This window comes from Athene cunicularia, assembly GCF_003259725.1.
Source record: "Athene cunicularia isolate RWA chromosome 15 unlocalized genomic scaffold, athCun1 chr15_part1, whole genome shotgun sequence".
In the NCBI taxonomy this organism is placed as follows: Eukaryota; Metazoa; Chordata; class Aves; order Strigiformes; family Strigidae; genus Athene; species Athene cunicularia.
In genome coordinates, this window is record NW_020799121.1 from 13,192,375 (window position 1) to 13,220,359 (window position 27,985).

Below are 27,985 nucleotides of genomic sequence, written 5' to 3' on the forward strand. Positions count from 1 at the left end.
GGCGGCGCAGGGGCCGCCCCGGGTGCAGCGGGGCCGGGTGGGGTGACCCGGCGGGCTCGCATCGGGTTTTCTGTGGAGAAGCTGTCATGCCGCAAGTTAAAAGCCGTCTGACGGCTCTTACCTCCTCTTACACAGCTCCGATACCTCGTGGAGGATTTTTTTCGCTCGTTGCTTATTTTTCCTGCGGAGGATGCCCGGCGCGCCAAAAATCCTACTTGGCGGGACATTCCTCCCGCGGGCTCTCCTAGGAAGCGCCGCGCGGTGCTGTAAATGTGGAGGTTAGCGTTTATTTCTCTTCCGCGTTTCACTTTGCTTCGTGCTCTGGTGTCAAGAGCAGAGCAGAGAGTCCTGCAGCTCTGCCAGGGTTTGGTGGTTTGTACTCCCGCTCCTCTTCCCAGACCACAACCGCACACGTTGCGAGGACAGGTGTTGCACCGGAGCTACTTTCAGATAAATTAGGAAAAATAACTAATTAAAGTTGTCGGTGTTCCTCTGACTCATTACATCCATCGTTAGTCATTTGCAGTTGCGATGTTTGGGTGTTGGTGTTGTTTTTTTTTTTTTTCCCCAAAGGACTCTTGGGTGTTGCTTTGTTTGAAGTTTTGTGCCGGTTTTCCAAAGGTCTTTTTTTGTTAGTATGGTTTTTGCTCTCACATTTGATATAGAAATGTAGTCAAGTAATCCTAATTGTCTCAAACAAAAGCTCCATATGGATTGAAATATGCTAATTTAGAGGCTTCATATGTCCAGTTGTCTGACGTACTGAGCTGCTAACTCTGCAGTCAGCCCCTATATTCATTTGTTAAAAAGAATTTGATTTTTGCTCTGCTTCTGACAAGGTATTTTCAGACATAAGATACATTTCCCTTAAAAGCCATTGCTCTAATTAGAGGATGCTGTTTGAAAACATAGCAGCCGGTCTGCAGCAGCCTTCTGACGGTCAAATAAATGTCACTGTCCTCCTTCACTGGCTAAAAACAGACGACAGCTCCTCAGGGGTGGTGGTGGACTGATACTTGTTTGACTGACAGGCGACTGTGTTAGCGCAGCGGCATATTTGAGTTGGTTCTCCTTGGGTGACATGCATCATGGTGGCAGCTCATCGCTGCTGCTAATGACTTTTCCTTATTGTACCCTCATTCTCCAGTGTCAGAGCAGTTTGTCAGGGTGGTTTCTTGTCAGGCTTTTACACCGAGAGAGAGAACGTGGTAAAAAACAAAATCAAACAACCCTGTAGTCCGTTGGTTTTTACAAATTTTCATCTAGGGGAGGTTGCATCTCTCTTAATAAAAATGCTATTATTTAAAAGTCATGCTTAATCTCTTAAATCCCTGTGGCTTCTCTAAGTATATGCTATGTGACTCTCAAAATCCCGTGGGTATATGAGGTGAGGCAGCTTCTGCTTCTTTCTTGATTCTCTAGAAGAGTCCTAAGAGTTCAGTGTCGGGCAGTTGAAAACTCATGCTTTTGAATTAGAGTATTTCAGGAAAAAGCCACTTTGTTCCGATTAACAAAATCTCTAAGTTGCCCGAAATGTTACATGTGAACATTCATTGTATTTTTATTTTCTGGAAGTACCATCGAAAAAATTAATTTTTTTTTTCCTTCCTTTAACAAGGTCATGCTGGAAATCAACTTGTAGCCTCATTGGTGTTGCTATGACAGTCTCTAGCTGAGACTTCCTAATTTATTTTCAGAAGAGCTGACTTAACTTTCAAGTATTTTTAGATTTCTTTTGAATAACTTTGCTTATCTTTTAAAGTTGTCCTTCTGCCTTGAAATGCAGAGCCTTCTTTCTGCTGTCACGCCCCTATGCATTGTTTACTAAATTCAGCAGATTCTTTGGCACCTGATATTTGAACAAAACGCTGCTGAAGTACAATCTAGTCTTGGATCTAAAGTTTACAACAGCAATTAAGTGTCATTGTTCCTCTGTTTTCCCTGTGGACACAAGGAATAAAGAGCCTAAATGACACATCCAGCACCACCCAGCAAATTAATGGGAATTGTCAGGAGTGGAATGTGCTTGTTTCCATGCCAGCCCCATTGATCCTTACTTTTTAATTAAACGGTGCTTGTATCCTTTAGTATGAGCGAAGTTTATCCCTGCTAAACTGTTCCTTTATTTTGGACTAATTTTGTGTATAACTGCAGCCATTTTGCAAAGTTTATTCCCTCAACATTGGTTACGCGTGCGCTGGTTAAACGATGCGTGACAAAGTCAAGAGATTGCCTGGGTTAGTGATGTGTAGAGTATGAAATGCTCAGCCAGGTTTCAAAGTCGCAAGTGTTAGGCTTCCATGGAGAAACCTCGTTTACAATTAGTTTTATTTTACTAATCATGGTTTAGCTTCAGAAACAGTTCCAGAGCCCGATGATCACAAGCTGATAGGAGAGCTAAGCTTCCACAAGTAAACCCGAGCAGTTACTTCGTGCAGGTTTCCATGGCTGCTATCATTCAGTGTCTAAGAGGAAATCTAGGAAGCTTGTAATCTGCAATTTAAGGGGCCAGCAAGTAATATCAATCCTCCCAGTTGTTAGAGGTAAATAAAGAAATTGTAGATTGTAGGGTGTGTGTAGCCCATGAAAGAACGGAGGATTCCATCCATGTGTGCGTGGAGGCATTGACTGTTTCTCACTTCTGTGTTATATCCCAGATATTGATGTTTTGGTTTTGGTTTTTTTTTTACCCGTCCATGCCTGGCGTTATCTGGTTTTATTTCTTCATCCAGTTTATCTGAATGCTGGAAATATTTTGCAGATTGTGTCCAGTACTGTAAGCACTAGCTTATCCACATCTATAGTAGAGTATCAAGAGCTCCAGTGTAGACAGGCTCCTGGCAGGTTGGTTTTGTTCGAACAATTAAGCTGACTTGTTAGCGTCATTTTGTCACCAGGGATGCATCATACCTTAGTATGCCTACGTCACAATACCAGAGTCGCAACTCTAGGGGCGGTGTTAGATCCCAACAGTCATCAAACCAGAAAACTCAAACAACGCCTCCCTCCGCCAATTAGCAGCTTTGTGAAATTAAGCCTAAACTAGGGGTCTAAATTATAGACTAAAATTATACCCGTTATATTTAAGATTTGGTTGATGTTATTTACCAGACAGCACCGTTTTCTTTTAAATACCGCTGGTGATTCAAGCTGGCTAGTCTGTTACCTAGATGGTAGTATATACGCTTCAAATATTGATTATCATCAAAGAATTGCCAGCTCTTGCCTTTGAAATATAGTCAGTATGGTCTTCTGAAGACAGCTTCAGTCAATTTTTGTGGAAAACGTGACTGCACTGATAAACATGAAACTAATTTCCATAATACCAGTTGAAGTAATTCTAAGTAGGACTCCAGCCCTGCTTCTGTCAGGGCTGTCCTGATGCTCAAGACAGCTTCTTAGTTCTTGTCTAGTAAAGGTTACTCTGTGGTTCTAAATACTGAAATTATCTCTGTAGAAGTTGTTTTAGCTCTGTTTAACTGGATTGTTGGTGGAATAACATAAACCAGCGGCATTTTGTAACTGCAGGAAAGCATTCCAGCCCTAGTTTCACGGTTTTGCTGCCACTTACTTTTCCCATCGCTATTGCACTCGCTGGTTAGCACTGTGCCCTCAAGAATCTTCCCCCATAGAAAACGTGTCTTCTATTCTGGTCATGAAAGCAACATTTTGTTGCTCCTTTGAGCATCCCCATCTCGGGGTGATAGATGAGCAAGGCAGGCAGCGTGGAGCACTTCGGGCTCTTACTCTTCTCTGTCTTAACAGCAGCCGCGAGTGGCTGCCTTTGGCTGCTGTAGTTTGGAGGATGTAAAGGTGATACTGAGCCCCTGTTTCTTCCTGCTGTGCTGTCTAATCTGACCTTGTACTTACTGAATAGATTTACCGTAAGTAACGCTGTGTAGAGATACTGCCTTCTCCAGATGCAGTTACTCAGATTAGATGGCTGTTGCCTTTTCATGTTTACTAGCAAAATAATATTAAATCCTGTATTTGTATTCTGGTGTTAGCTTTAGCAGATATTAATGTGATTTGCCATTCTGCAACATAGAATCCACAGAGACAAGATTCTAGACTAATGGATAAATGGTGCTTACATTCTTTTCTGTATAAAACCAGTAATAAGATCGCTATTTTGACTTTTTTAATTTCCGGTGACTGATTGTGGCTCATAAAGAGTCTTTCTATGAGTTGTTTGTAACTCTTAATGAATGGTGCAGACACTCTGTGAGAGCCTGGCTCTGCGCCTCTGTCTCTGGCGGTGAATAGTACTGTCAGGAAAACAGTGACCGGCTGACCAGCTCGGAGCTGAGGAGACAGCCAGAGGAGTGCTGATTTCCAGTGATGATGTCTCTCATTCTTGACTTTCCCCTCCTGTGGTCCCACACGTAGACAAGCGATGGGGTAGAAGATGGAGTTATTGAAATAACCTTGTGATGTGAACCCCAAGACTTGGAGAAACCACTTCTATGTGCGTGGAGTATTTTTTACCTGCTAAGAGTAGTGTGTGCTACACTGAGTCACTTGTAACTGTATGGATGATTAGATGTAGTCAAGTCTAGTCCTAGCTGCAACAAGTGAAGGGAAGGAAATATTTCTGCAGGTGGGTGTTGAGTGATTTCAGTGATCACCATGCGCAGTTTTACCTTGGTGTGTGTTGGTCCAGCAGGGTGAAGGTGTTGTAGCACTGATACATTTCTCCAGGTAAGATACACATCCTTCTCTCACTGTGTGCATGGACTCTTACAAAATGCAACCATGACGTTTGATCAATGCAGCTTTCTTTTAAGCCGTTCCTGACATGCTAAATTATAGGAGTTGTCCTCATAATCGGTTTCCTGGTTTGGAATGGGAGCTGTGGCCAGGGATGAGCAGGTGAGAACAATCTTGCAAGGGTATAGAGATAATTCTCAACTTCTGTTCCTTAAGAGATGGTCGGCGTCTTTAGTAAGGCTGATGTTTGAAGCTGACATTGTCCTTTCCAAAGGGGTTTTGCAGTCTGTGAGGCACCTAACTGCAGGAGCAGTGGACACAGTGAGAATGTGAATCGTACCGAGTGCCAGTGTTTTCTCAAAGCATTCCATTAAATGGGTCATTATGAGATTGTCTATATTTACACCGAGTAACTTTTAATAAAATTGATTTCTTGCTCTGTGATTCTTGTCCAAATCTGTCAGATATGAAGGACAGGAGAGCTGTTGTGACTGGAGCTTTAGGCTGGTCAGGTAGAATCTTTGGTATGGGAGAGAAATGTGCAGCCGTCCCATCATGGGGCCGTCAGTAGCTGCTGCCTGCAGCCCCCTGGTTACAGAGTATTTAGCTAAAATCCAGTGTCTTGGAAAAGTGGCCACGCGTGTTCTTCACAACTGTGCTCAGCAGGGAGGAGGAGTTGGAATTAGCTGTGGCTCTGTCCGGTTTGAAGCTGGCTATCCGTGCCGTGCTGAAGTCAGTTGTGACTCTCAGCTTTGTATTTGATACCACGAGAGAGCGCGTGGCAGTTACAGCACAGACTCCCAGCTCGGAATCATCACTGCAGGGAAGGGGAAGAGAGGTAAGTTATCTATAAATAGCTTGTAGATAATACAGATTTACTTGAGATAAGGCATTTTATTTCTTTACAGCAGTGGCTGCTGATTCTGAGGAAGATGTAAGCCTGTGATTAAGGCAGAAAACTCTCAGATATTCTGTTCACTGCTGTTGCTATTACACATGAGACCAGAGCACTTAACCTTTGTGTGTGTGTGTTAAGTCTTGAGTGTCAGTATGACCTGCTACGTGGGTGACTCTTGCTACAGTTCTTCCTTTTGTTTTTCTTCTGATCACTGTAATGTTTTATTTTTCCTGGATACTTAATATTTCAGAAACCCCTATGTTAAAACAGGAGTTGAATTTGAAGCTTGTGTTATGCTGGAATTAAAACCAACCTAAGTAAAGCCAGCATACTGTCTAGTAGCTTACAAAACTGGGGAACAATGCTAAAATTTGAAGCAAGTCATTAATTTCTGTCCTGCTGTGGTAAAAATGGACAAGTGAAAAACCAGGACAGTTGCTTATCCTGCATTTCAGTATCAATATGAACTTCATTTGCAGCAATTTATGTGACTGGGCCTTTATATTAATTGTTATTGCTGGTGAAAATTGTTTTATTAGTGTATCACAGCTCACTTCTTGTGAAGTGGTCGAGTCAGTCAGAGGCACTGTGCAAGTGCTCTTGTATGGATAGAAACCTGTGAGCGTTCAGGATTTTCATTTAAAAGAAGGAGCTTCTTTTAAGCCACTCTGGTCTAATAAGATATGGAAGCATTATGCACAAGAGAAATGAACTTATTTCAGGATATGAAATGTTAAATAAAATTGAAATGCAAATTCTAGAGGGCAAGCTGTTACATTTTTTGCAGTATGGTATTATTCAAACACTGAAATCTAGGGCTGTCAGAAGCCTTAACATGATTGTGTGCCCAATTTGGTTATCTCTGAAAGCATCTGAATGTCCACCTCCTTCAGGCTCATGAGAACTCCGGTCCTGCATCCTCACATGAGGAGAATCCTTTCATTTTGTCAAGGCACCGTATTTCAGATCTACAGCTTTTTCAAGAGCTGTAGTAAATATGTCAGTCATATCTGCAGGATGATCTGAAGTTAAAGTTAGCTCTTCTTTGAGCCAGGGATTAGGCCAGATGACCTCTTGAGGTGTCTTCCAACCTACGTTATTCTGTGGTCATGCAGCAAGGCAGGATGCTTGCAGCGTGGCAGCTGCACCGTAGAAATCATGTGGCAAGTGTTCAAAGAAGGTTTGACAGTGGCGAAGGAGAAGGTGCTGAAACATGTTGTACTGGATACTGTGCAGACGTCAATGGCAGTTCCTGCCCTGAGGGGCCGGTCCTCTGAACCAGCGTAGAAACCGAAGAGAGGACCCAAGAGAACATCCTCCTGCGTGGAACACCGGCGTGTAGCTGTGAGTTCAGGCTCTGCATGGATTTGGATCATACCACATGAGCTCACCCGGGCCCTGTTTGTGCAAGTGTTACCCTACGAGAGCAGTTGAGATCTGAGCATTTTGGAATTGCAGCGTAAAGGAAAGAACTGCTTCTGATGTTTTGCATTCCTGTTTGAAAACAGGCACGGGGCCTCATAATGAAAAATGGAGCTTTTTGTTTTAGGTGCCTGGCTCAAGCTTGGCCCAGGAAGTAAAGAACAGAGACTTGCAATTGAAAAGGGCTGGCAGTTTTTCCGCTAGTTTATAGTGAAAAGGTTCCCAAATTAGCTTCTTTGACAGTCTGAGACAGAAAACATGAACTGATTTTTCACTTCTGGGTCAAGCTGGAGTTACTCTGCCAGGCATGAACACAAGGAGGCTTTGCTGTTTCCCCCCCCGTGGAGACTTTGCATCAACTTTAGTAGACGTTGAAATCCTTCAGGCATTCTGCATCCAACAGCCTCCCCAAAAGTCTCCATTTGAAGTGAGTTCTGAAGTGTCTAATTAATCCTGAATGAATGGGGAAGAGAAGTGTGTTCTTGCTTACCCCCACCTCTGCTTTTAGGGTGTTTCTAACACCTCTGTCAGTTGAACTGTGCATTTTCTCTTTGCTTGAGGGTGTCTCTGTCCAGCTAGTTAGCTTCAGCATAATTTTTTCCTGTCCTGTCTGTGAACCTATGAAAAACTCTCTTGTTTTATTTCTTATGCACATACCCTCTAGCTTCTATTACGTTTTCTCACTGCACCCAATGTGTATGTCTTGTAAGAGTGGGGGTCTCTTACACTCATCCTTTGGAGGGCTCAGCCTATAAAGCTGTGACCCCTTCAGTGTTGATAGAGAAGTATTTCTGCAGCTGCTGTAGTCTCCCAAGTTGGTAACTGCGATGCTTTCCCTCAAAGCAGGCAGATAATTGTGCTCCTTTTAGCATTTCTGTTAGTCACTTTGACGGATGATCTTTCCTGGCCCAGCAGTTGATGCAGCTCGTACTCTGCCCTTTGGTTGCAGCCATGGAGAGGAGGTTGCACTGCTTTCTGTCAGGATAGCCAAGTATGACTTCAACTTCAGGTGTTACTCCTAATGCCAGGCTCCCTTGGTGTTTAGCATCAGGGCTGTGCTGGCATGGAAACTACTCTGGGAGGGACTGAGTTGGGAGAAGATGCTGACACTGGCCCAGGCACCCCCCGTGGGATGCCCTGGTCTTTTCTGGGAGTCTCCTTTGGGAGCTTGCTCTCCGCTTGGCGCTTTGTGGTACGTGGCCTCCCTCCTGCAGTTTTCAGCTGTGTGAAGGTGTATGCGAGGCTTCAAGTTTGGGATGGCTGGCCGATCTGCTTCTGTTTTCTTCACACTTCGTTAGCATTGCAAACTGGGAATAATTGGCAGTGCGTACAGCAGTGGCTACTCGGCTGCCAGTTTATTTTGCACGTGTTAGAAGAGTAGTGCCTAAGCTACCTTTCAAGTGATGTTGATGCTACCCATAATTATTCTTACAGAGAGAGTACACTTGACATTACAGTAAGTAATTGCATGGTGTGGGTTGACCTGAAGGCAGTTACACCCTTCCTGCTCATGGGGTAAACTGTGACAAGTCTTAAGCAACTACAGTCATGCTGGATTTCAGAAAACTCCTTTTCTGAGAGATGATTTGGGTTCTACCTACACAACAAGCTTCCTGTGCAAAGCAAGTCAGCATTAGTGTGTTTTGTCTAAGTGTATTCAGTATAAACTGAAGCCTTACTTGTTGTTAAACTCGGATTTAAGCTATCCCATCAGTGTATAATGGTTGTAGGTGCTCCGGGGGTCACTCTTTTCAGAGAAACACCCAGCGATATTAAAATGAAGTCTCTTTAATCCAGGAAAATGTGGATTCCTGTTCTGGATGTCTCCCTTTAATAGTTGTCCCTATGATTCTGTCAGTGGTTATCTAGGCACAGAGCTGAGTATCTGAATGCTGCTTAAATTAAGCTGGTTTCCTGCGAGATTATGTTTTAATCACTTGTATAATTATAGCATTTCTTTTTAGCTCAGCCTAAGCTAAGAAGAGGAAGAAAAGATTTATTCTTGATGCTCTGTTGAAATGGGAATAGAACAGTAGCTCCAGGTCAGCTGGTAACGTTGGAATTAAGAGAGTCTGACTGAAGTTCAGAATCAGATACTTGATACCATTATTACGTGGAGACATTGATTAACAGAAATATAAAATGTCTTCATATTTGGCAAATTAAATGCATCAGTTCTTAAAAGAAAATAAAGTCTTCATTTTATGAAGCTCTTTAGTGTCATGGTTATGTTAATGTAATAAGTACCAGGAAAAAGGATTAGAATGTCTTGCCGTGCTGGATGGTTTTGAGTCTAGACACATACCAGAAAATGTATGAGGGGAAAAAAAAAACTTGGAAGTACAAAAATGAATCCTCAGTGGTGAAGGATTGCAGTTGTTCTGTGAAAAACACAGGAAGCCCAACATCCCGTGAGTGCACTGGGACTTGACAAACAATCCTGCAGAAGAGAGACTCGACGATCAGATGTTTATCCTCTCAAATGTGAAGTTTCCCATGGTTGAGAAATGGTATTTTTAAATCTTTGAGCAAGAATTATATTAATATAATTTCTTCTTGAGTTTCTTGTAACACTTGGAAACTGTTTGCTAGTTGGCTGGGTGGTTCGGCTTATGACGACGAAAGCTTTCAATGAAGGAATTAAAATATTGGCAGATGGCCTTGAATGCCTGTTGAAACATGTTGGAGCAAAACCCTTGGTTGGCTTAATATTTGTTAGTGGTTAAGAGTTCTGGTGCCCTGGAACATGCTGGTTCTGGGCCCGTAAGGTGATGGGATCCCAGATTAGGTGTAGCTTGGCTCAGCTCTTGCAAAATAGTGAGGATTGAATATTCTTGCTGGTTTTGCAGCTGTCTTTAGGTCCTGGTTCCTATGTCTCCCTGCATCCATACTTTATGAAATTTTCTTTGAATCACTTGATGAGAGTTGAGGTGTTTGAAATGCACGCTGAAGGCCGAGTACTGTCCAAACCATTAATAATGGAACGTGGTAGTGGGCTAAACCTGTACTGATGGGACTCGGAAGAGCTGATTTGTTTCAGGCACTGTGTTGTACGAACTGATTTCAGGGTTTTTTCAGGGTTGTTGTACGAACTGATTTTCAGAAGAACTCTGCTCCTAGCTTAGAGCTGCCGAGAGTCTGAGGTCCCAGTGCAAGTGCTTCCTCCTCCGTTACGCAGGGGCCTGTGCCAGCTCCCGTGTGTGTCAGAGGCACTACAGAAACAGCTCATCTCCAGAACTAGCAGATTACCACTTCTTAACCAGGTTAGCTTTTGCTAGCCTAGCAAGTTGAGTCATTTCAGCAAAGGATCGAGAGTGGGCAGCCCAGGGTGCAGAAAGGGCTTATGTGGATCAGTCTGAACTGTGCTGAATGGCAGCCTCTGCCTCTTCCTTATGTGTTGTACATGTGTTTATAAATATTTAAGATTGCTGTTCTTTTTTTTTTTTTCTTCTGCATTTTAAACATAGTCTATCTAATGAGATCCTTTGAGAAAGAGTACTAAACATAGAGACATTGTTGCATTATCCCCTCTCTGGAACTGTGCTTTGTCTGAAAGGCAAATTTATCAGGAAAGATTATTTTTCAAGAGAGCTGCTGGGATTAATGTCACTCATCAGTTGCATATGCATAAAACCACCTGACAGTTTTAAAAACTCTTAAAAGGCATTCTAGGTAATTTTCTTCATCAAAAAATATTTGAGCTGGGTTTATGAGCTTCCTAGTGCTGTTATTTAATGCTGATTTCTGCTCCTTAAGCCCAGGCATGCTTGGAGATCTAAGTTTAGAAAAGCACATGGCTGCATGCAATAGTGGAGGGCTGGACCTTGGAGCGTCTTCACGGAATAGCACTGCTCACCCAGAGATGAGGCTGGGCACAACTTCCAGAGTGAGAGTAGCTAGTGATGGCTGGGAGCTCTCTGCATTATCTTAACTGAGAGATGACTGTTTGTCCTTCCTACGGCCTTTGACAGGCCTCTTTGGCTGCTGTGGGCATTGTGGAGACTTTGATGTCTTGGATCTGTGTTCTAGAGTCTACTGGAATACTGATTTTGAGTGAAAGAATATAGGTGAGAGCCTCGGGGAAAGGTGATCTTTCTGATGAAAGGCTCCTGCTCTCTCTCAGGACTTAAAAACAGATATTCAAGGAGAAATGACCACCAAGATTGTGATGGTCAGTCTGCTGCCCTTGCAGGCTTTCATGTTGTAGATACCGTGTGAAGTTTTTTGAAGTAGGTATTTGTTCTACATGCATATGAGACACAAAACATTTCCCAGCGAAATTCATAATCTATAGTAAAATATTAAAAAGTGCTTCTACAGTATAACACAGGAAAGAAGAAATGTTTCACTTTAAGGAATCCAAGTACATTGATCACAAAGTCCAGCTGTTCTGTTGGAATGATCTGTGGTGGTTGTGCTGTTAAGGGTTTTTATGCGTACTGATGGTTTGCTCTACAACAGAACGGTAAGTATGAGAATGGTGGCCTCTGCCTAGACCTAAATTTGAACCTAGTGAAAAAGGTACAGATTGACATGAAGAGAAATTTAAATGTAGACTGTTGTTTTATCTAGAATGGATGATCTTCTAGAAATGTGATTTAAAGTAATCTATAAGCAAATAATAGGTAACGTAGGTAATAGCATCTCTCTTTTCTTTTGTTTTCAGGTGGCTATGGTGGAAGTTCAGCTGGACGCAGAACATGACTACCCTCAAGGTCTCTTGATAGCCTTCAGTGCCTGTACTACTGTCCTTGTTGCAGTACACCTGTTTGCACTCATGATAAGTACCTGCATTCTGCCAAACATAGAGGCCGTTAGCAATGTGCATAACCTCAACTCCGTAAAGGAATCTCCTCATGAGCGTATGCATCGGCACATTGAGCTCGCGTGGGCGTTTTCTACTGTCATTGGGACTTTGCTCTTTCTTGCAGAGGTGGTGCTACTGTGTTGGGTGAAGTTTCTTCCTTTAAAGAAGAAAACTGATAATCCGCTCCAGAGCAACAGTTCGACCATCACGTCAGGACAGGCAGCAGCCATTGCATCAACGTCTATTATGGTTCCTTTTGGATTGATTTTCATTGTGTTTGCAGTCCACTTCTACAGGTCACTGGTGAGCCATAAAACAGACAGGCAGTTCCAAGAACTGAATGAACTTGCTGAATTTGCACGGCTCCAGGATCAGCTGGATCACAGAGGTGATGCTCTGTCCTCAGCTGTTACCCATTTTGCATAAACCTGTACTTAAAGAAAATAAACCCACTATTCTGCTTCTGCCTTGTTATGTTGACTCCCCTGTGGATGAACTGGTCAAACTGTTGATTACTGTTTAAAGAGAGATTATAAATGTTGTTCTAACCCTTTAGAGAGGAAAAAAAAATGTGGTTCCTTTCATGAAATTTTGGCTATCTGACATCTGAAGGAGTGGATGGTGGGGTGTGCTTGCACTGCGCGTGCACCCCTCTTGCGAGCACTGTTAATGCTGAATGGTGGCTGTATAAATACACAGCAAATAACACTGTAAATTTGGGTATATGTTAGGGATGGATAGAGAAGGGTTTTTTTCCTCTCTTTATTTGATGTTGGCATTTACTAGAAGATCCTGCTTGTCTGATCCATATTGCATGGCATGATACAAATTACTTGGGATATGCAGCAATTAGCGCTTGGTTTCAGTGCTAGTGCTGTTCTCTCTAGAAAACCTGACAGATGGTAGAAGTGAAAGCTTTCCCACCACCTTCCCCAGTATGTTTTGCTGCCAAATAATTATTACTTCACCGATTTCTCCAGCGCCTTTTTCCCGTGGCAGTTACACATTTTATAACTCGTTAAACACCCATGACTAGTCTTACTGCGATGTGGTATGGCCACATGAGTGGGAATGAGATTCTACTCTACTCTTCTATGGAAGAAAATAAAAGCAATAACTGTTTTAAAGTTCTCACAAGCTGGCACATGTTATCTGGAGAGATAGATTTGCCTGTTTCCCATTTAGGAATCTTTTTTAAAAAGAAGGAACTAGATGGAAATTACCACTGGATAATTTTTCTTTTGCTTGAAAATCAGAACCACTGCTGTGTTTTTTTCCAAGCCAAAGTAGTAATTATTTTGTACTTTTATATTAAAAATATATTTTTAATAAATCCTCAGATACAAGCAGCAAAAGGTGCTTTTTCTGCGTTGGATTCCCAAGTAATTAGCTATGCCTTGGTCTTCCTTGTTTAGAAAAAGTCTTCTTGCTGAAGTGTTCTATTTAATAACTTCTTAATTTTTGGCTTCCAAAGGATCTGGAAGGCTACTTTTCTCTATGTAGATTTATTTATGAAAGTAGGTTATTTGTAATTAATATTGCTGCTTACTTTCAGACACACGTCTGTGACAGCGAGGCTAGTGTGTCGGGTTTTTATTTCCTCTTTAAGCACAAACTTCCATTTGGTCTCTTAGCCAAGAGGTTTGTCCAAGAAAGGTTGCGGTGGTTGTCCTGGGCTGCTTCAGTAATTCTGGCTATGTCTGGAAGTGGAAGGTTTTGGAATGCAGTTCTTCTGTGGAGCAGCTTTGGGCTTTAGTGGGTAAAAGCTGTTTTTTTTTAACACAGACAATCTAGTGGAACAAAACTTGACCTCCCTACCGTAGCTAACTCTGTAGAATAGAAATCTGTGATTTTTAAATTAGATGTGAACGTGACAGTGGAGCTGTACCTGCCTGAGCCTGGGTTGAACATGGTCTCTCACACCCAACCTCCGTTTCAGGTTATCCCGATGTATTTACGAGCTGTAGGATGCACCTGCAGAGGTAGGGTGGCAGAGTGTGTTTGTACTGAAGCAGCAGCCTCCTGAAGCGAATGGGACCGATTTCTTTTGTCAGCACCACCGCAGTGGAAAGTGTTGACAAGGTCACCTGTGGTGCATTTGTATTCTGAAAGATAATGATAAAAAACCTGCTGGGCTTTTTTTTTTTTTTCCCCAGCAGCATTCTTAGTTGACAAACAGAAAACAGCTTTCCACTTGTCGCTTTTCACAAGTCCTTCTGACATATAGAGGTCAAACTGGATTTTCTCTAGCTCTGCCATTACACGATGCTCCAAATGTATTCTGTTACCGATGTAAATCTGCTGATGGTGAGAACTGTGAGTACAGTCCCACAGGTGTTCGGTCAGGGAGCACTGGAAGGATTGTGTTAGCAAAGCATTAATGAAGCAGGATTTCAAAACACAAAATCTTGTTAGTAGGCACAAAATATATTTTCCCATCCTTTACTGGAATACTAGTCCTGTCTTGGGGGGGAAAAAAAGACTCTTAAAAACCCTCAGTAAAGGAAGAAAACTTGACTCAATATTCACACTGGAGTAAATGTTTGAAAGGGTGCTGTTAGGCTTAAAAATGACTCTTCTGTCCATAAATTGCGCATTTAAAAGTTAAAACCTTCTTTTGAATGGAAGTCCAGAAAATATACTTTCCAAGTTTATGTTGTAAAATGACTTGCTGTCCTGGATAAGTAGCTGAATTTCTCTTTATTTTGTGGATCTTTTTACAAAGTGACAGAGAAGTGTGGGGTTTTTTGTTTTGTTTTAAGAAATACAGAATTAGAAGCAAGTGGGACAACCTTATTTTTATCTTTCTCAAGCTGGTAGGCTCTGAGCTAATGGCACTGTTATTACAGCTGCTTTTCTAACTGTTTTCTGTGCTTTAAGCCATGTTATCGAGTATGTTTCTAGAGTTTTCCACCTGTGGAAATGGTCGTGAAAGTTACACCTTGGGCACAGTCTCCTAACTGTGTGCCAGAGGCAGTAACCAGACCCAAACACATGGATCTAAACAATGAGTGCACTTATAAATTTTTTTTTTTATCCCTTATTTATACGAATGGTATTTACGCGTTTACCTCAAGCATTTTAAACATTGGTTATTGTATATCACTTATTTAGATATAAAATACTTTAATGAAATAAAATATATTGTTGCTGATTATTTGTTACCTAGAGGCCTACAATAGAGGCTTATTTTCTCTATATCACTTACCTCTTCAGCTATATTGTGCTAATCCTGGGTATTTCTGAGGATCTCTTAAATGTGTTCAGTTACTCATTTCAGTCATCATATGAAGATAAAATTTCCTGTTCACGCAGTTATAAAGAATATAACATAGCTGACGTGCTGTTCCTCCTGTCAGCACCGCTTAAATCTTGGGACTAAGCATGTTGTGGTGTTATGCTCTCAGTTCTCAAATAGAAAAGTGGGTTATCATTCAGCTGAGAAAATGGAAGAGTCAAGGACCAAGTGAACACGGACAAGAGGTGATGCTTGGAAGTGTGGTGTTTATCGGGTGGTGCTCGGGGGCGTGGGGTTTATCGGGTGAACTCCTGGCCCAGAGTTCCCACCGTCGTGGCTGTCGGGGCGCGGGGGAATGGAGAAGCAGTGCCCTTGGGGGCACGGGCTGGGCAGGGAGCAGAGCTGGGGGGATCCCGTCCTCTGCGCTCCCAGGGGATACGGAGGAGAATCAGCATCACGTTATGGAAAATGTACACAGTGGAGTTGTATTAATAAAAATAGAGAAAGGTGATCTGTTACAACGTCAAAAGCATCTAGGGGCACAGGTAGGTTTGGGGAGTGGGGTGGGGGAGGAGGATGATTTGTACTTTTCCAGAGCTTTGCTTTTACAGTGTGTAACAGAAACCCTGCAGCTTCTCTGCGGCAGTGTGAAAGGCCTTCAGACCAGCAGGCATGTGATTTCTTTACAAGAGGAATAAGTTAGGGGAGCAGGGCAGCGAGTCACTGCCTCTCTTCCAGCATTTTGCTTTTTAGTTTTTTTTGTTTGGTTTTTTTTTTTCCCCAAAATACTGGGGGGTGGGAGGAGGCCTCTGAGCAAAGCCACCCGCAGGGTGAAGCCTACGTGAGCAGCCTTGAGGGGAAGGCGAGGCAGACCACAATACGATACGCCACAGTGTGGATTTGAGACTCGAATAAGTAACCCAGGATCATGTTCTTATCTTGCATCTTTTTTTTTTTTTTTTTTTTTTTTTTTTCCTTCAGCATCCGGTTATTAATTTTGGCTGTCATCAAACATCGCCTGGGCCTCTGCTAAAACACCATCTGGATCAGCTAGTTCAATCTAAATAGAAAGAATACAGATCAGTTATGCGGTGTAATTGAAGAAGCTTAAGGTTTTATAGATCTTGATTATTCGAGAATTAACAGAGAATCTCCCATGTATCAGGACTAAAATTTATATTGCAGCCTTTCAGTTATTTTAGAAACATTGCTGTGCTTTCCTCATTTTATTAGTGTGTTAAACATCATCTCCTTGAAATAGCTCTGCGTGGAGTGAACTGATTTGCTTTTAACAAAACACATTCTTAGACAAAACGGGCTTTTGATCTGTAGCCTGTTGGATGTCTCGTGCAGCTGTAAAAGGTGAGTATCTGCAGTCACCCCAGAGTCCTGAAACCTGCAGGCAGCTGGATGCAGATTCTTAAGAGGGAAGTGCCAAAACCCTGCCAGGAGCTTGTCCTGTCATTCCAATCTGCTTCATGCCGTCACGCCTTTGTGAGGGTTCATGGTGGGGGGTTACTCCCAGGCACAAGACGTCTAATCTCATTAATTTTGTCACGCTTCCTGAAGCCTCGGCTTCAATAATTACAACAGCAAATATCCCGAGTCCACCGCGTTGTGTCTTTCCTGCGCTCTGCAGTTCTGTTCAGATCCTGCCTTGATGCAACTCCATCATCTACCTCTGGATTCCTTCAGAACTTGTGACGATCACTTAACTACCTTTCAGCCATTTTCCATCCTGTGCGTCCCCACTGTTTGTTCCTTTTACCTGCTGATGAAGACGCACAGTGATGCCTCTCCCATGCAGAAGCTCAGCTCCTCACTGTTGGCCTCTTGCCAGGCAAAAGCTGACTAGTCCATCTCTGGTTTTGGCAGTTTCTAACGCTCACCCGTCATCTACTTTTCTCTAACAGCTGCTTGCAACAGTAATTTGCCAAAAGCTTTATGAAAATCTGAAGTCAATTTTTCTCCTTTTATCTGTTACTTCCTTCATATTCTGAGATCAATAAATCTCTTCTGAGAGGAACTGCACCAACGGCAGTGAAAGTTGATGCTTTCTTTTTGCTCATAGAGCAGAAGAAAATTAACTCTTCAGGGAGTTACATAAACAGCCAGGATTGAACGTCCTGCCTTGGTGAAATGGCAGTTCATCCCAGGCTGGTGGGCTGGGCTGTTGAGGAGGCTGTTCTTGGGTGACCTTTGACAAACCTTGTAAGGTAAATATTTTTAGCTGTGGAAGTACTGTGCCTTTCACTCTTTGCAAAATTGAGATTGCTTTTCCCTGATGTTTGTTGTTTTATCATTCTGCACTGCCATGGGTGTGCCTAGTGCTTACAGGATTAACTGGCTTGTCAGAAGTCGTGCTCAGAGGGCCCTTGCTACAGAAACCAGACTTGAAAAAAGAAGGGAAGCAGCTGTGAGGCTGGGTAGGCTGCGTGTGCCCCGTACCTGCAACAACCTTGTCCCTGGAGCAGAGGAGGAAGGTGGGAAGCTTTACCTGCCCCGGGGCCGTGCTATTCCCTGTGTTACTGGGGTAAAGCAGCGTGGTTCTGCTCCGCTCTAAGCAAAGAGGAGCCTCCCAATGCACCCTGCAGGAACTGTCCCTTGGCAATGCGATGCCTTTGTGTTTCACACCCGCAACACGGGACTGCAGGGGTTCAAGCTGAGACTCTTGACCAGCTGTGTCACTGGGAGCCCTGTCTGTCCCCAACTGATCCACTTGCTGGAGCACAGGTCTGCTGGGGAGCGGCTGGGGGAACTGGGGGGGTTCAGTCTGGAGAAGAGGAGGCTGAGGGGAGACCCCCTGGCCCTCTGCAACTCCCTGCCAGGAGGGGCCAGAGAGGGGGGTGATGAGTCTCTCGAGCCAAGGCCCCAGCGCCAGGCCCCGAGGGAATGGCCTCAAGCTGCCCAGGGCAGGGTCAGGCTGGCTCTGAGGAAGGATTTCTGTGCAGAAGGGGCTGTTGGGCGTTGGAATGGGCTGCCCAGGGCAGGGGGGAGTCCCCGGGATCCCTGGGGGGGTTGAAGAGTCGGGCTGAGCCAGCGCTGAGGGATCTGGGGGAGTTGGGAACGGTCAGGGTGACCGTTGGTCTAGGCGATCTTCAAGGTCTTTTCCAAATGAGATGGTTTTGTGATTGTGATCCCCTTTCCCTGTCCTCCAAGGGCACAGAGCGGAGCACAGGCTTACCCACCCTCCCGTGCCAATGTGACATGCAAGGAGTTGGCAGTGGCCTGGCTGACAGCCCGACGTATCCTGTGCCCTGTTGTGCATCTCACCAAGTCACTGGGATGGGGACAGGGACTGGCTCCTTCTCCACAGCCCGTGTCAACCTTACAGAAAAGGGGTGCAGAGCACGTCATCTCCCAGACACCCATCTGCTGGGCGCATCCTGCTGGGCATGGACGAGCCCCTGGCTCGGGGTGCCCAGGAAAGGAAAGAGCTGACTTCAGCGCTGCAGCTGCTGAGGTTTCAGTAAGGTCTAGTCAGCTTTAGCACTTAGGCTTGGTGAAATCATTTGGGTTTGACGTAAATCCCGCTATTGTCTCTGCCTCTATTGTCCCCGTTTCCTTTGTGCTGCTTCAGGTCTCTGAGCAGTTTTAGTGCATGAGAAGTGCATTTTTTCAGGTGTAGGTGATTTGGAGGCTCCAGCAGTAGCTGGACAGGCCAACTGTCCCTATGGGGCTGTTCAGGACACTGCTGGCCAAAAGACTGAGCACACACCCCGTGAGCTGGGAACTCCACAGGGGTAATCACTTGGAGAGTGAAATGTTCCCTGTTGAGCTGCCCCAAGCAGATGAATACAAATATCAGCAAAACCGAAATTTCCAAGCAATTACCTTTGGGATTGGGTACTGAGTAGGGGCAGGAGCTTCGTCTCTGCCAAAGTCAATCAGAATTCCACATTTTGGTAAATCTGCTGCCCAGATACCTTCAAACAACTGCCCCTTATCCAAGTAGAAGAATCTCCCTGGGCCGTGCTTCTTTCCATCTTCCCAACTTCCTTCGTAACGATTTTCATTTGCTGCAATTAAATACATGAACAGACCATGAAATTTTCACCCATTTCATTAAGGGGCTACAAATGAAAGCAATCAACACAGCAAAGCAACAGAGGAGGAAATCATTTGTTTGGCTCCTCTTAGTCATTTCAAGGGGGCTGCAGCTCAGTGTGTCGTTTTGCTTTCATGGTGCTCAGTTTGCTATGCCAGAGGGAGAAAAGGCCGCAGGAGCCCACACTTGCCCACTTGGAACAAGAACTGCGTTCACCTGCTTTGTTCTTCTCCTGGTGATACTCATTTTTTGTTGATAATGCGGAGCAAGTGAGCTCAGAGTAAGGGACTAGTTGCTGAGTCGCTCCTGACAACATGAAAATTTATAGGACACAAGTTTCAGCTTTGTCACTGCAATAAATCATGCAGGATATCTGGCTTGATGAGGTTTGCTTGTCTGGGCAAGGAACAGCAGCACTGTCTGATTGTTGTCCAGTCAAAATAATCTTGATTTCAAATAATACTTGTAGTTATTTTTTTCCTCAGTGAATTACAGGGTAAGAATTGTTGTCAGTAAACGGTTCAGGCAATCAGTTACAGACTGTTTTTCCAGCTGTACTGCATCTCTTGGAGTTTTTCTGCAAGTCGAGAGGTTTTTTTGGGTTCTGTGCTGCTCTCCAGGAATCCAGCCATCCATCACCAAGAGGGAAAGTGGAGCTGCAAGGGCAAGCACAGCCTCATCCAAGGCTGCTGGTTGAGAAGGAGCATCATACCCATGGTAATGCTGGGGCTGGGATACATCCAGCACACCCTGCTTTCCCTAGGAGACTCCTCTGCTGTCCCTTTTTCCTATATATAGTGTTTCTAAGCTAAAAAACATGGGGATTTCTGACCAGGTGACTTAGTGGAAATATCTTTGGGTCTCAGCTGAACTGTGCCATTCTTTGGGGCAAGAGGTTGCCAAAATGCCGTGGAGGGAGCTGGGGACTGCCAGAACCCCCCAAGGGAAGAGGGAAAACCCAGGAACGCTTCTGGGGAGAATGGCTGCCAGGTTCTTCAGGCAGGGTCTGGTTTGGAGGTTGGAGCTGTGGCAGTGGTTACCCTCAGCTTGCATTTGGCGGTGTGCTGTTCTGCACCACCCCCTCTCCTGCCCTGGAGGGAGCAGCTCAGCCTCTCCAGCCACCCACAACACCAAAACCACTGAAAACACAGATGCAACTGTGACAGAGGGGCCATCCAAGGCCTTGGCTGCACCATGGTGCCCGGCTGCTCCCATCTGCTCCCCTCCCAGAGCATCTGAGGGGCTGCGTTCGTTGCTCACGACTGAGATCTCTGCGGACACACAGCGCTCCGGTTTCGAAGCCGTTGAGCTGTAGCAGAGGCGGCGAATCAGCGCGGTGCTCCCAGCCAAGCTCGCCCTCGCCGGGCACGCTGCCACTACAAGCAATTTAATCTTGAGCTGCAGCTCATCATGACCTCCACTGAAGAACTCCTTTCACCATCGCAAAGCTGCCGGCACGTGGGCACGCTTCCAGCGGCTGAGCTGAATACATTAAGCTTGTGGGTATGAAATAATTGCTCTGGTTAATTTTAACCAAAAGGAATCCAGCTCACAATCAGTTGCAGGCTACGCTGGAGGCAACTGGGCTCTGAAATGGTGCAGCAGCCACGGCTGAGCCCACAGGGGCAGTTAGTTTATAACAGTGACTTTGATGGGAAGGAAGCAGATCAGTGGAAGGAGTCACCCCTGGAAGTGGGTGCTGATTTCATCCAGATAAGCCATCACTCCAAAGTGACATTACAGTCAGCAGAGAGCACAGTCGTGCATGTGATGTGCAGCTCGTTCCTCCCAGCTGCTTTGCTTAGCTAATGACTAGCCTTGGGATCACTTTCAAGCAAAAAAAAATAGAATAGATGCATAATAATATGGAGATAACATTTCTTTCGATGTTCCTTGAATGCAGTGCCTTGTACTGCAAAGGATTGGGACTCTTGGCTTTGAGGAAAAACTCCAAGCAAAATAAATGAAAAAAAATTCCAAATTTCCATTTTTATGATGAGATTGCCCCCAACATTCCCAATCCATGATGTGCTTGGTGTTATTTCTGGGAAGGGATCGTGTACTAATGAAACCTCCGTGTTCACTCAATGTGAGTCAGTGTCGGAAGTAAGAGAAGGAATGAAGTGAACTCAGAAACAAAACTTTCTCTCTTTTTTTTTTTTTTTCCCCCCCCTCCTGTGCTAGAAACTGGACTCCTCTTTGGTATGCAGCAGTTAGAAAATGCGTCTGGCAAAGTGCCTGGTTTAAAAAGAGAGATTTGCTCTTCTCTGACCCAACAGTATATTATCTCTAACCCTAACCATCCCGGTCATTTAAATGTAAATCCCAGCAAAAAATAAGCTTTCGTGCACAGCCGGCGCTGCCTCCGGCCCCAGACCAGGAGGGGAGAGACACAGGGGAGCAGCCACAACCCTGACACAAGGCTGCGGCGGGAGATGCCCGTGTAGCATCCAGAAATCCGAACGGCAGAGGCAGCCGGAGAGCCGCACCGAGCCTTGCAGGGGGCAGGCAGTCGCCGTGGGCGAGGGTGGCCGGTACTTACGCAGCCGCAGCATGCCCTGCCCGCCGGGCTGGTCCTCCAGCCACTGCCCCTCGTAGACGGAGCCGTCCCGGTAGTACATCCGTCCCCAGCCGCTCCGCAGCCCACCGCTCCACTCGCCCTCGTAGCGCTCCCCGCTGGGGTAGGACGTCGCCCCGTAGCCCTGGGGGGCAGCACAGAGATGCCTGGTTAGGAGCCTCTGTGTTGAAACCGGTCGGTGTTCAGTTTGGGGACGTTACTTTTTTGGTAGGCTTCTCCTTTGGTTATCGCTCTTACACGTGGCTGCTGGCAGCCCAGCTCCGCGTTGAAGGAAACAAGAGGTGGTGGTATGGGATTTTTATTGGCAAATCATTTTATTGCCATGACAAAACCTCAGGTTTATATCTGTTATTATTGGCATGATTGCCGCTAATATTAACTAAAAGCGGGTTTTACTAGTATATAAACCTGGCTGGGGATAGGCAGTGTTAAAAAGACCTGTCTCTCAACCCGGAGTGTCCCAGGCTGGGTGATTCCTTCCCTCGCCCCTGGGCAGACCAGAGGTCTCTCAGTGATGCTAACCATGGAAACAGTTTTGCCTTCTCCCCCATCCACACCCCCAAAGAGGTCATGTCCTAAAGAGCCTCTTGCCTGCCTTCCTCCTCCACAAGAAACTAAGGGCAGCAGTGCGGGCCCCCTGAGGTGAGAGGGGCAGGCTGAGGCAGTGGTGCCACGCGTGCCCCCCCGCAGCCGGGCGCTGTGCCAGGTGGCAGGTGTCACCCCGGCGGGCAGGCGAGCTCTGACATTGGGCTTTCCTTCTTTGCTTCCCTTCCCCAGGCTCACTGCTGCTGGCAGCTTTGGTTGGTGAACTTCTGAATTAAGATCACTGGGTGTGTGCAAGCTGGGGACCCTCAGATGTGTTTGGTTTATATTTCTTAAGAGAAATCCAGAGGTACTCCCTATACTGGGGAGTGATACAGTTAAGAGATATTTACATATTATTAAGTTTCCCCATAAGAATAAAGCTTTAATTTATCTCTAAACAAAAAAATAAAATCAGTTCTGGAAATAACTGATTTTACTGAGCATTAATTTTACTAAACTGCATTGATGTAAAGGGAAGGCTTTTGTAGAAGAAAAAACCAACCCTAGTGATATTTGGGTGTCTTTATAATTCTTTCACCAAAGCTCAATCATCCAAACTATAACCTCAAACAACAGGAGGGGAAGCTCCCTCCAAGAGACTGGAGCCATCGAGCCACATGCCAATTAGAAGCCTAAGAGGCTATTAATTTAATTTAAGAGCAGACACAAAGGCAAACACAAGGTTTCCATTGGCAGATCAGAAAACGTTCCTACAAGGATTCTGCACATGAGATTGCAGTCATTTTTACCAGATGACTTCCTCGTTGTGTTCTCTTTAGAAAAACCAGTGATTTATGTGACAGGTTTAACTTCCAAGAGAACTCATGTTATTGAGTATGTCTAATGTCTAATATGCTGTAAAACTCCCAGAAGGTGGTACATTCTCCTGCAGTGCTTATACCGCAGGGTCCTCTGACTCCTTCAAGGATGAGAGGAATGAAAGGGATGGGTGGGGAGGATTAAGACATGGGATATGAAACCTGTTGTCCTGCTTGGCAGAGCTGCAGGTGGGTCGGAGCAGCAGTTGCTGCTCTGTGGCAGCGGGGGGAGGCCGGGGCTGTAGCCCTGTCACCGGCGGATGGGTGGGATGAGTCCCTCCCCACCGGGGACGTGGTGGGTGACAGCGTGTCCTCAGCCACGCTTGGCTTTTTATGAATGATGAATTTTTACTCTTGAAGCTTCTTGGGCTTTCTGCAGGTTCAGACTAAGATTTAAAGACAACCCAAGCCTGGAGGAAGGTCTGTTCCTGTAGACTCTGCCTGGAGTCACGCTGCTGCTTCCCTGTTGCCGGCCGTGGGACATGGTGCAGCTCCTGCAGCATCTGACGTGGGGACATGAGTAATGCCAGGAGCAGCGAGGTTGGGGAGGGCAGGGGGGGATGGCTTAAATATCAGAGCTTTTGCTCTTGCTTTCAGTTTCTTATTCCACCTGTTTGTTTCCCCAGACCCCCTCAATTCTGCCTCAGTATTGGAAAAATTTGTATTTCGAGTGATCTTTTTGCACGTGTGCACCCAAATCTTCCCCATGGTTTGGGGTATGCTGCCACTGGCAGGTGCAGGAAATCGCACTTACACATTTTTGGTCGTTTTTCCACCAGCCTGTGTAGACCTTCTTGTATTCCTTGGTTGCAGAGTCACGAATGCTGTACGAGCCATAACCATCACGCTTCCCAAACTTCCAGTCACCACTATAAATAGCTCCGGTGTGTTTCCATACCTGGGTGCCTTTACCTGTTTAACAAACAAGAGGAACGATGGGGAGAGCAAGGCAGTTGTTAGGAGAAGGGTTTTTGGGGCTGCCTTCCAGCTCCGCCCCAGGCAAGGCAGCGCTCCCTGCGCGGAGGCCTGGGATTCCGTTTAGCTTCCCGAGTTGGATGAATCCTTAATCTTGATCAGGAGCTTCCTGTGTGGCCTTTGCTGAGCATGCTTAAACCTTTCCAAACCTTGGTTTACTGTGTGTAAACAAGCCTGTCCTGCTCTGGCTGCTCAGGGCTCAATCAGGGTCTCCTTCCCCTGCTCTGTCTCCTGCAGCACCCACCACAATTCCAGAATAAATGAATATTCCTGAAGCCAAGTCAGGAGCTGAGAGAGCTCCAGGGACTGTGCAGCCAGGGCACATCCCGGTGCGGGGAGCTGACTGCAGTTTGCTGGGTTTGTAGGGGATTTTTAAACATCTATAACCTAGGTATTTCAGGTAATTGCTCCTGAGCACATGCAAAAGCTCTTCAATTACCTATTAGAAATAAGTTTGAACACATTTTTGCATGACATCTGTCAAAGACATTATATATATATAATCATATACATGACTGTATGGTCTTCCAGGAGCATATACAACCAGACTGCTCCCTGTCCCTAGGAGCTTTTGTAAAGACATTTAAATTGGTATTTTTTCTCAAAACGGTCATCTTACCATGTTTCAAGTTGTTGAGCCATTCTCCAGTATAATGATCCCCATTTACAGCATAGACTGTGTGTCTTAATCCACATTTCTGTGCTTTCCTGTCCCATTCATGCCAGAGAGGCTCTGTAGCCCTGGGGTATTTTACAATGGGCATATTGTTCCTGGCTGGAGAGGAAAATAAATGATTGTCAGCAATAAATTACAGAGAGGTAGGTACTGGCAGTCTATTTGTGAGCTATGTTTTAATAGGCACCCGAGTCAGTAATTGATGTCTGGCTTCAGAGGGGTAAAATAGAGATATAAAAACCAGAAGGTATCTAAAAATATTGAAGTACAAACCAGCACTATCTGAAGAGAGCCCGGCCTGTTAGGAAATGTTAAATAAGTCTCAGCAGGTCGGGTCTGTGGTGGGCATTGGTCTCTGCAGCCGCCAGAGGTCTTGGGGAGCACAGGGAAAGGTGGCCCCTTCTCTGTACAGCCAAAACCCTGCCGGGCTCCTTCCCACGGCCGCTCCGTCACTGGCTCTGTGGGAGGTGGGAGCAGTCCTTTAAACAAATTAGGAAAATGTTTGCTGGGAAATATCTCAGGATATTGAAAAGCATTACGAGATGGAGCAGGTCAGAGAGTTGGCTGGTGTCTGTGGGGCGCACCAGGAGCTGGGACACTTCATACACCCAACAATAACATAGCTCAAGGTGTCTTGTTAAAAAGGATCAAAACCACAACATTTCTGTCTGCCAGGAGGTTGCAGACTTGCCCAGGGCAGGACAAGCGCTCGGCAGTCAAACAAGCTGCCAAGGAGGTGGCTTCCGCAGCGACAGGGGTTTTAAACATGAACAGAGGCAGGGGAAGATGGGCACAGCGATGTGGTGGTTTGGGTGTCAGAGGTCTGGAGGGAAATGATCGGCGTGGGGGAAGAGGAGGGAGAAGATGATGTTTTGGCCCATTAACACAGAGAGGACAATGGCAGAGTGCGGCACAGTGGGGATTTCTGGGCACTGCTGGTGGAATGGCTCGCTCACTGTTCAGCACAGTGGGAATGCCAGCACAGACACTGAGGTGAGTCTCCTATAAACCATAAAAAGCCTCCAAAAGGTGGCTGTGGAAACCTCCAAAACTCCAAAAGGTGGCTGTGAATGCCATCAACATCCAGAGCTTGGCTAGAGCCTGGTGGGGTGGGATGCTCTCTGATTTTGTCTCCTGGGCTCCCCCTTCTGTCCTGATCTGCTGGGCTGAGCCATACCGAGTGATTTTGCTGCATCTCTCCCTTCTTGGCAGAGCAGAGCTTCCAGCTTCTGCTGTGCTGTGGGTGGTGGGGAGCCCAGCATGGGGCTTGGGAAGGAAAGGTGCTTCGGGTCCTTGCTACAGAATAAAAGCTAGAAACCATAACTAAAAAAAATATAGTTAGTGTTCATCCTCAGTTCTCCATGTAGCTGTGGGCAATGGTCATTCACCAGCTATTTGGAGGGATATCATTGCTAAAAAAAAGTCCTTCTGTGTCCATGATGAGCCTTCCTCCCTAAAACACAGCTGTGTTGTGGAGTGTGCATCCCACGTGGCTCCTTTCCATGGGGCTGTGGGGAGCACAGGCAGGGCCAGGGAGGTGCAGGCAGGGCTGGGAGGGGACCTGCCCGGGCACTGTGAGCTCGGAGCCGGAGAGGGCCGGGGGTTCCTGCCAGGTTGCCGTGGGAGGAGCGGGGCTGGAGAGGGGCTCCTTGGGTGGTCGCTTCCCGCTCAGCTGCCAAGTGCAGGTACCTCCTTCACCAACCTCAAGGAGAGGGGGGAAGGTGAAGACAACCACACTACCGCCTCTTGAAGCAGATGTTTTGGGGACGGGATTGTCTGTGAGGGCAGAGGAGTGTTTGGCAGCTGGAGGCCCCTGGCCAGGTATCTTGGTTTGAGGGCGCTGAGGGCAGGATCTGCCCTTGGTATGACAGAGTCGCAGCCCGCTGCAGAGGACGGGTTTTCTGCAATGCAAACCCAGGATACAGCCCCCAGAGAGGGGGATCTCACCAATATTCCCCAGGGGCTGGGGGTTTGCAGGACACAAAGCTGCACGTTACTCGCTCACATCTATCCCTCCCTTGCTGGGGGAGCAGAAAGGCCAAGTACAGCAACATGCACCCACCCCAACACCAGCCGTGACCTGTGAGATGTCTCCCCGCTGCCCGCACCAGATGGGAGCATCACCTTCCCATCACCACATCTGACCACTTCTTCAGCTCAAAGCTCAGGATTTAAAAACCCCGAGGAGGATTCTCAGCTGCGGGGGCAGCCCCAGGCCCCCCTGCTCATGGTGCCCTCCAAGGCACAGCCCACCCAGAGCACCCGGCCTAACACCAGCCAGCAGGAGCCACCTTTATTTGCTGAATTCCCTTCCAAATTTACCACAGAGATCCCAGGTTTGCATAAGCGTTCACATCATCGGCATTTGCCAGCCTGGATGTTTTTAGCCACCCACTACAAGGGCGAAGGAAGGCTGAGAGCAAGAGCTCTGGCTGCAGCCTCCCAGCAGCAGCTGCAGCTCTCGGTGCTGACGGCTAGAGGCTGCTGCTCCCATGCGTCTCTGCCCCTGCTGCTGTGCTTGGGGATAAAGATCTTACAGAGTTCCAGAGTCTCCGAATCTTGGAGTTTTGTCAGATCTCTGGTAAAACACAGCTTTAGTTTACATGGCCCTATGGGAAGCCCATTTTTTCCCCTGGCTCTTCACAGAACTTCAGATCAATGCCATAGCTACAACTATACTTTTTTTTTTTCTTCAGTCTTACATCTTAACTTAATGAAGAGTAAGGTGGAAAATTACACCCGGCTGCAGAGAAGGGGCTGCTGGCCGTCCCTGCCAGCCCCCTGCCTACCAACACACCGCACCCCGTTGTGTCACCTCCACACCAGCTCTGCCCACGCCGCAGCACCCTGCCCAACCCTGACTTTGCCCCGGGTGAGTTCACCCCTGCCCTGTTGACCCCTGCCCTGTGGCACTGCCCTGTGCTGGGGTCCCTTTGTGGCACCCTCCGGAGCAGCCGGGCCATCCCCGGTCCTTCCTCACCCCCACGGCAGAGACCACATTGCTTGTTATCCTTTTCCAAGTTTAAATTGTTTTCTACCACAAGTAAAACATTTTAACCAGTTGCTTGGTGTCATTTCACCTTAATTTAACCCGAGGGGATCACAGAGCCGTTGTGAATCTCTGGGCTCCCTATCCAGGTCATGACAGGGGCCATCCCGGGCCCTTCCTCGCCCCACGGCGGTGTCTCCAAGGGGGTTGCTCAGGGCGAGCAGCGATGGGAGCGGGCGGG

The 27,985-nt window shown here is 46.1% G+C and overlaps 2 protein-coding genes across 5 annotated transcripts in view; one reads left to right on the top strand and one right to left on the bottom strand.

The window, feature by feature from the left end:
* Positions 1 to 15,001, top strand: part of ORAI1 (ORAI calcium release-activated calcium modulator 1) — a 21,221-nt gene extending 6,220 nt beyond the window's left edge. The window contains exons 1-2 of one of the 2 annotated variants that reach the window (XM_026859788.1): positions 6,615 to 7,457; positions 11,697 to 15,001. In XM_026859788.1, the coding sequence (XP_026715589.1) occupies positions 7,338 to 7,457; positions 11,697 to 12,263 (687 nt within the window). In that variant the 5' untranslated portion in view covers positions 6,615 to 7,337 and the 3' untranslated portion in view covers positions 12,264 to 15,001. Of the gene's footprint in view, positions 1 to 6,614; positions 7,458 to 11,696 lie in introns of those variants that run through there. The other variant, XM_026859789.1, reaches the window with a different exon arrangement.
* Positions 15,002 to 15,436: 435 nt separating this feature from the next.
* The window catches only part of MORN3 (MORN repeat containing 3), an 18,919-nt gene continuing 6,370 nt past the window's right edge, over positions 15,437 to 27,985 (bottom strand). For all 3 annotated transcript variants that reach the window (XM_026859757.1, XM_026859760.1, XM_026859759.1), the window contains 5 exons: positions 24,699 to 24,854; positions 23,859 to 24,016; positions 21,666 to 21,825; positions 18,910 to 19,094; positions 15,437 to 16,135 (listed from right to left, as the gene is read on the bottom strand). In XM_026859757.1, coding sequence (XP_026715558.1) covers positions 16,067 to 16,135; positions 18,910 to 19,094; positions 21,666 to 21,825; positions 23,859 to 24,016; positions 24,699 to 24,854 — 728 coding nt within the window. In that variant the 3' untranslated portion in view covers positions 15,437 to 16,066. The remainder of the gene's footprint in view (positions 16,136 to 18,909; positions 19,095 to 21,665; positions 21,826 to 23,858; positions 24,017 to 24,698; positions 24,855 to 27,985) is intronic.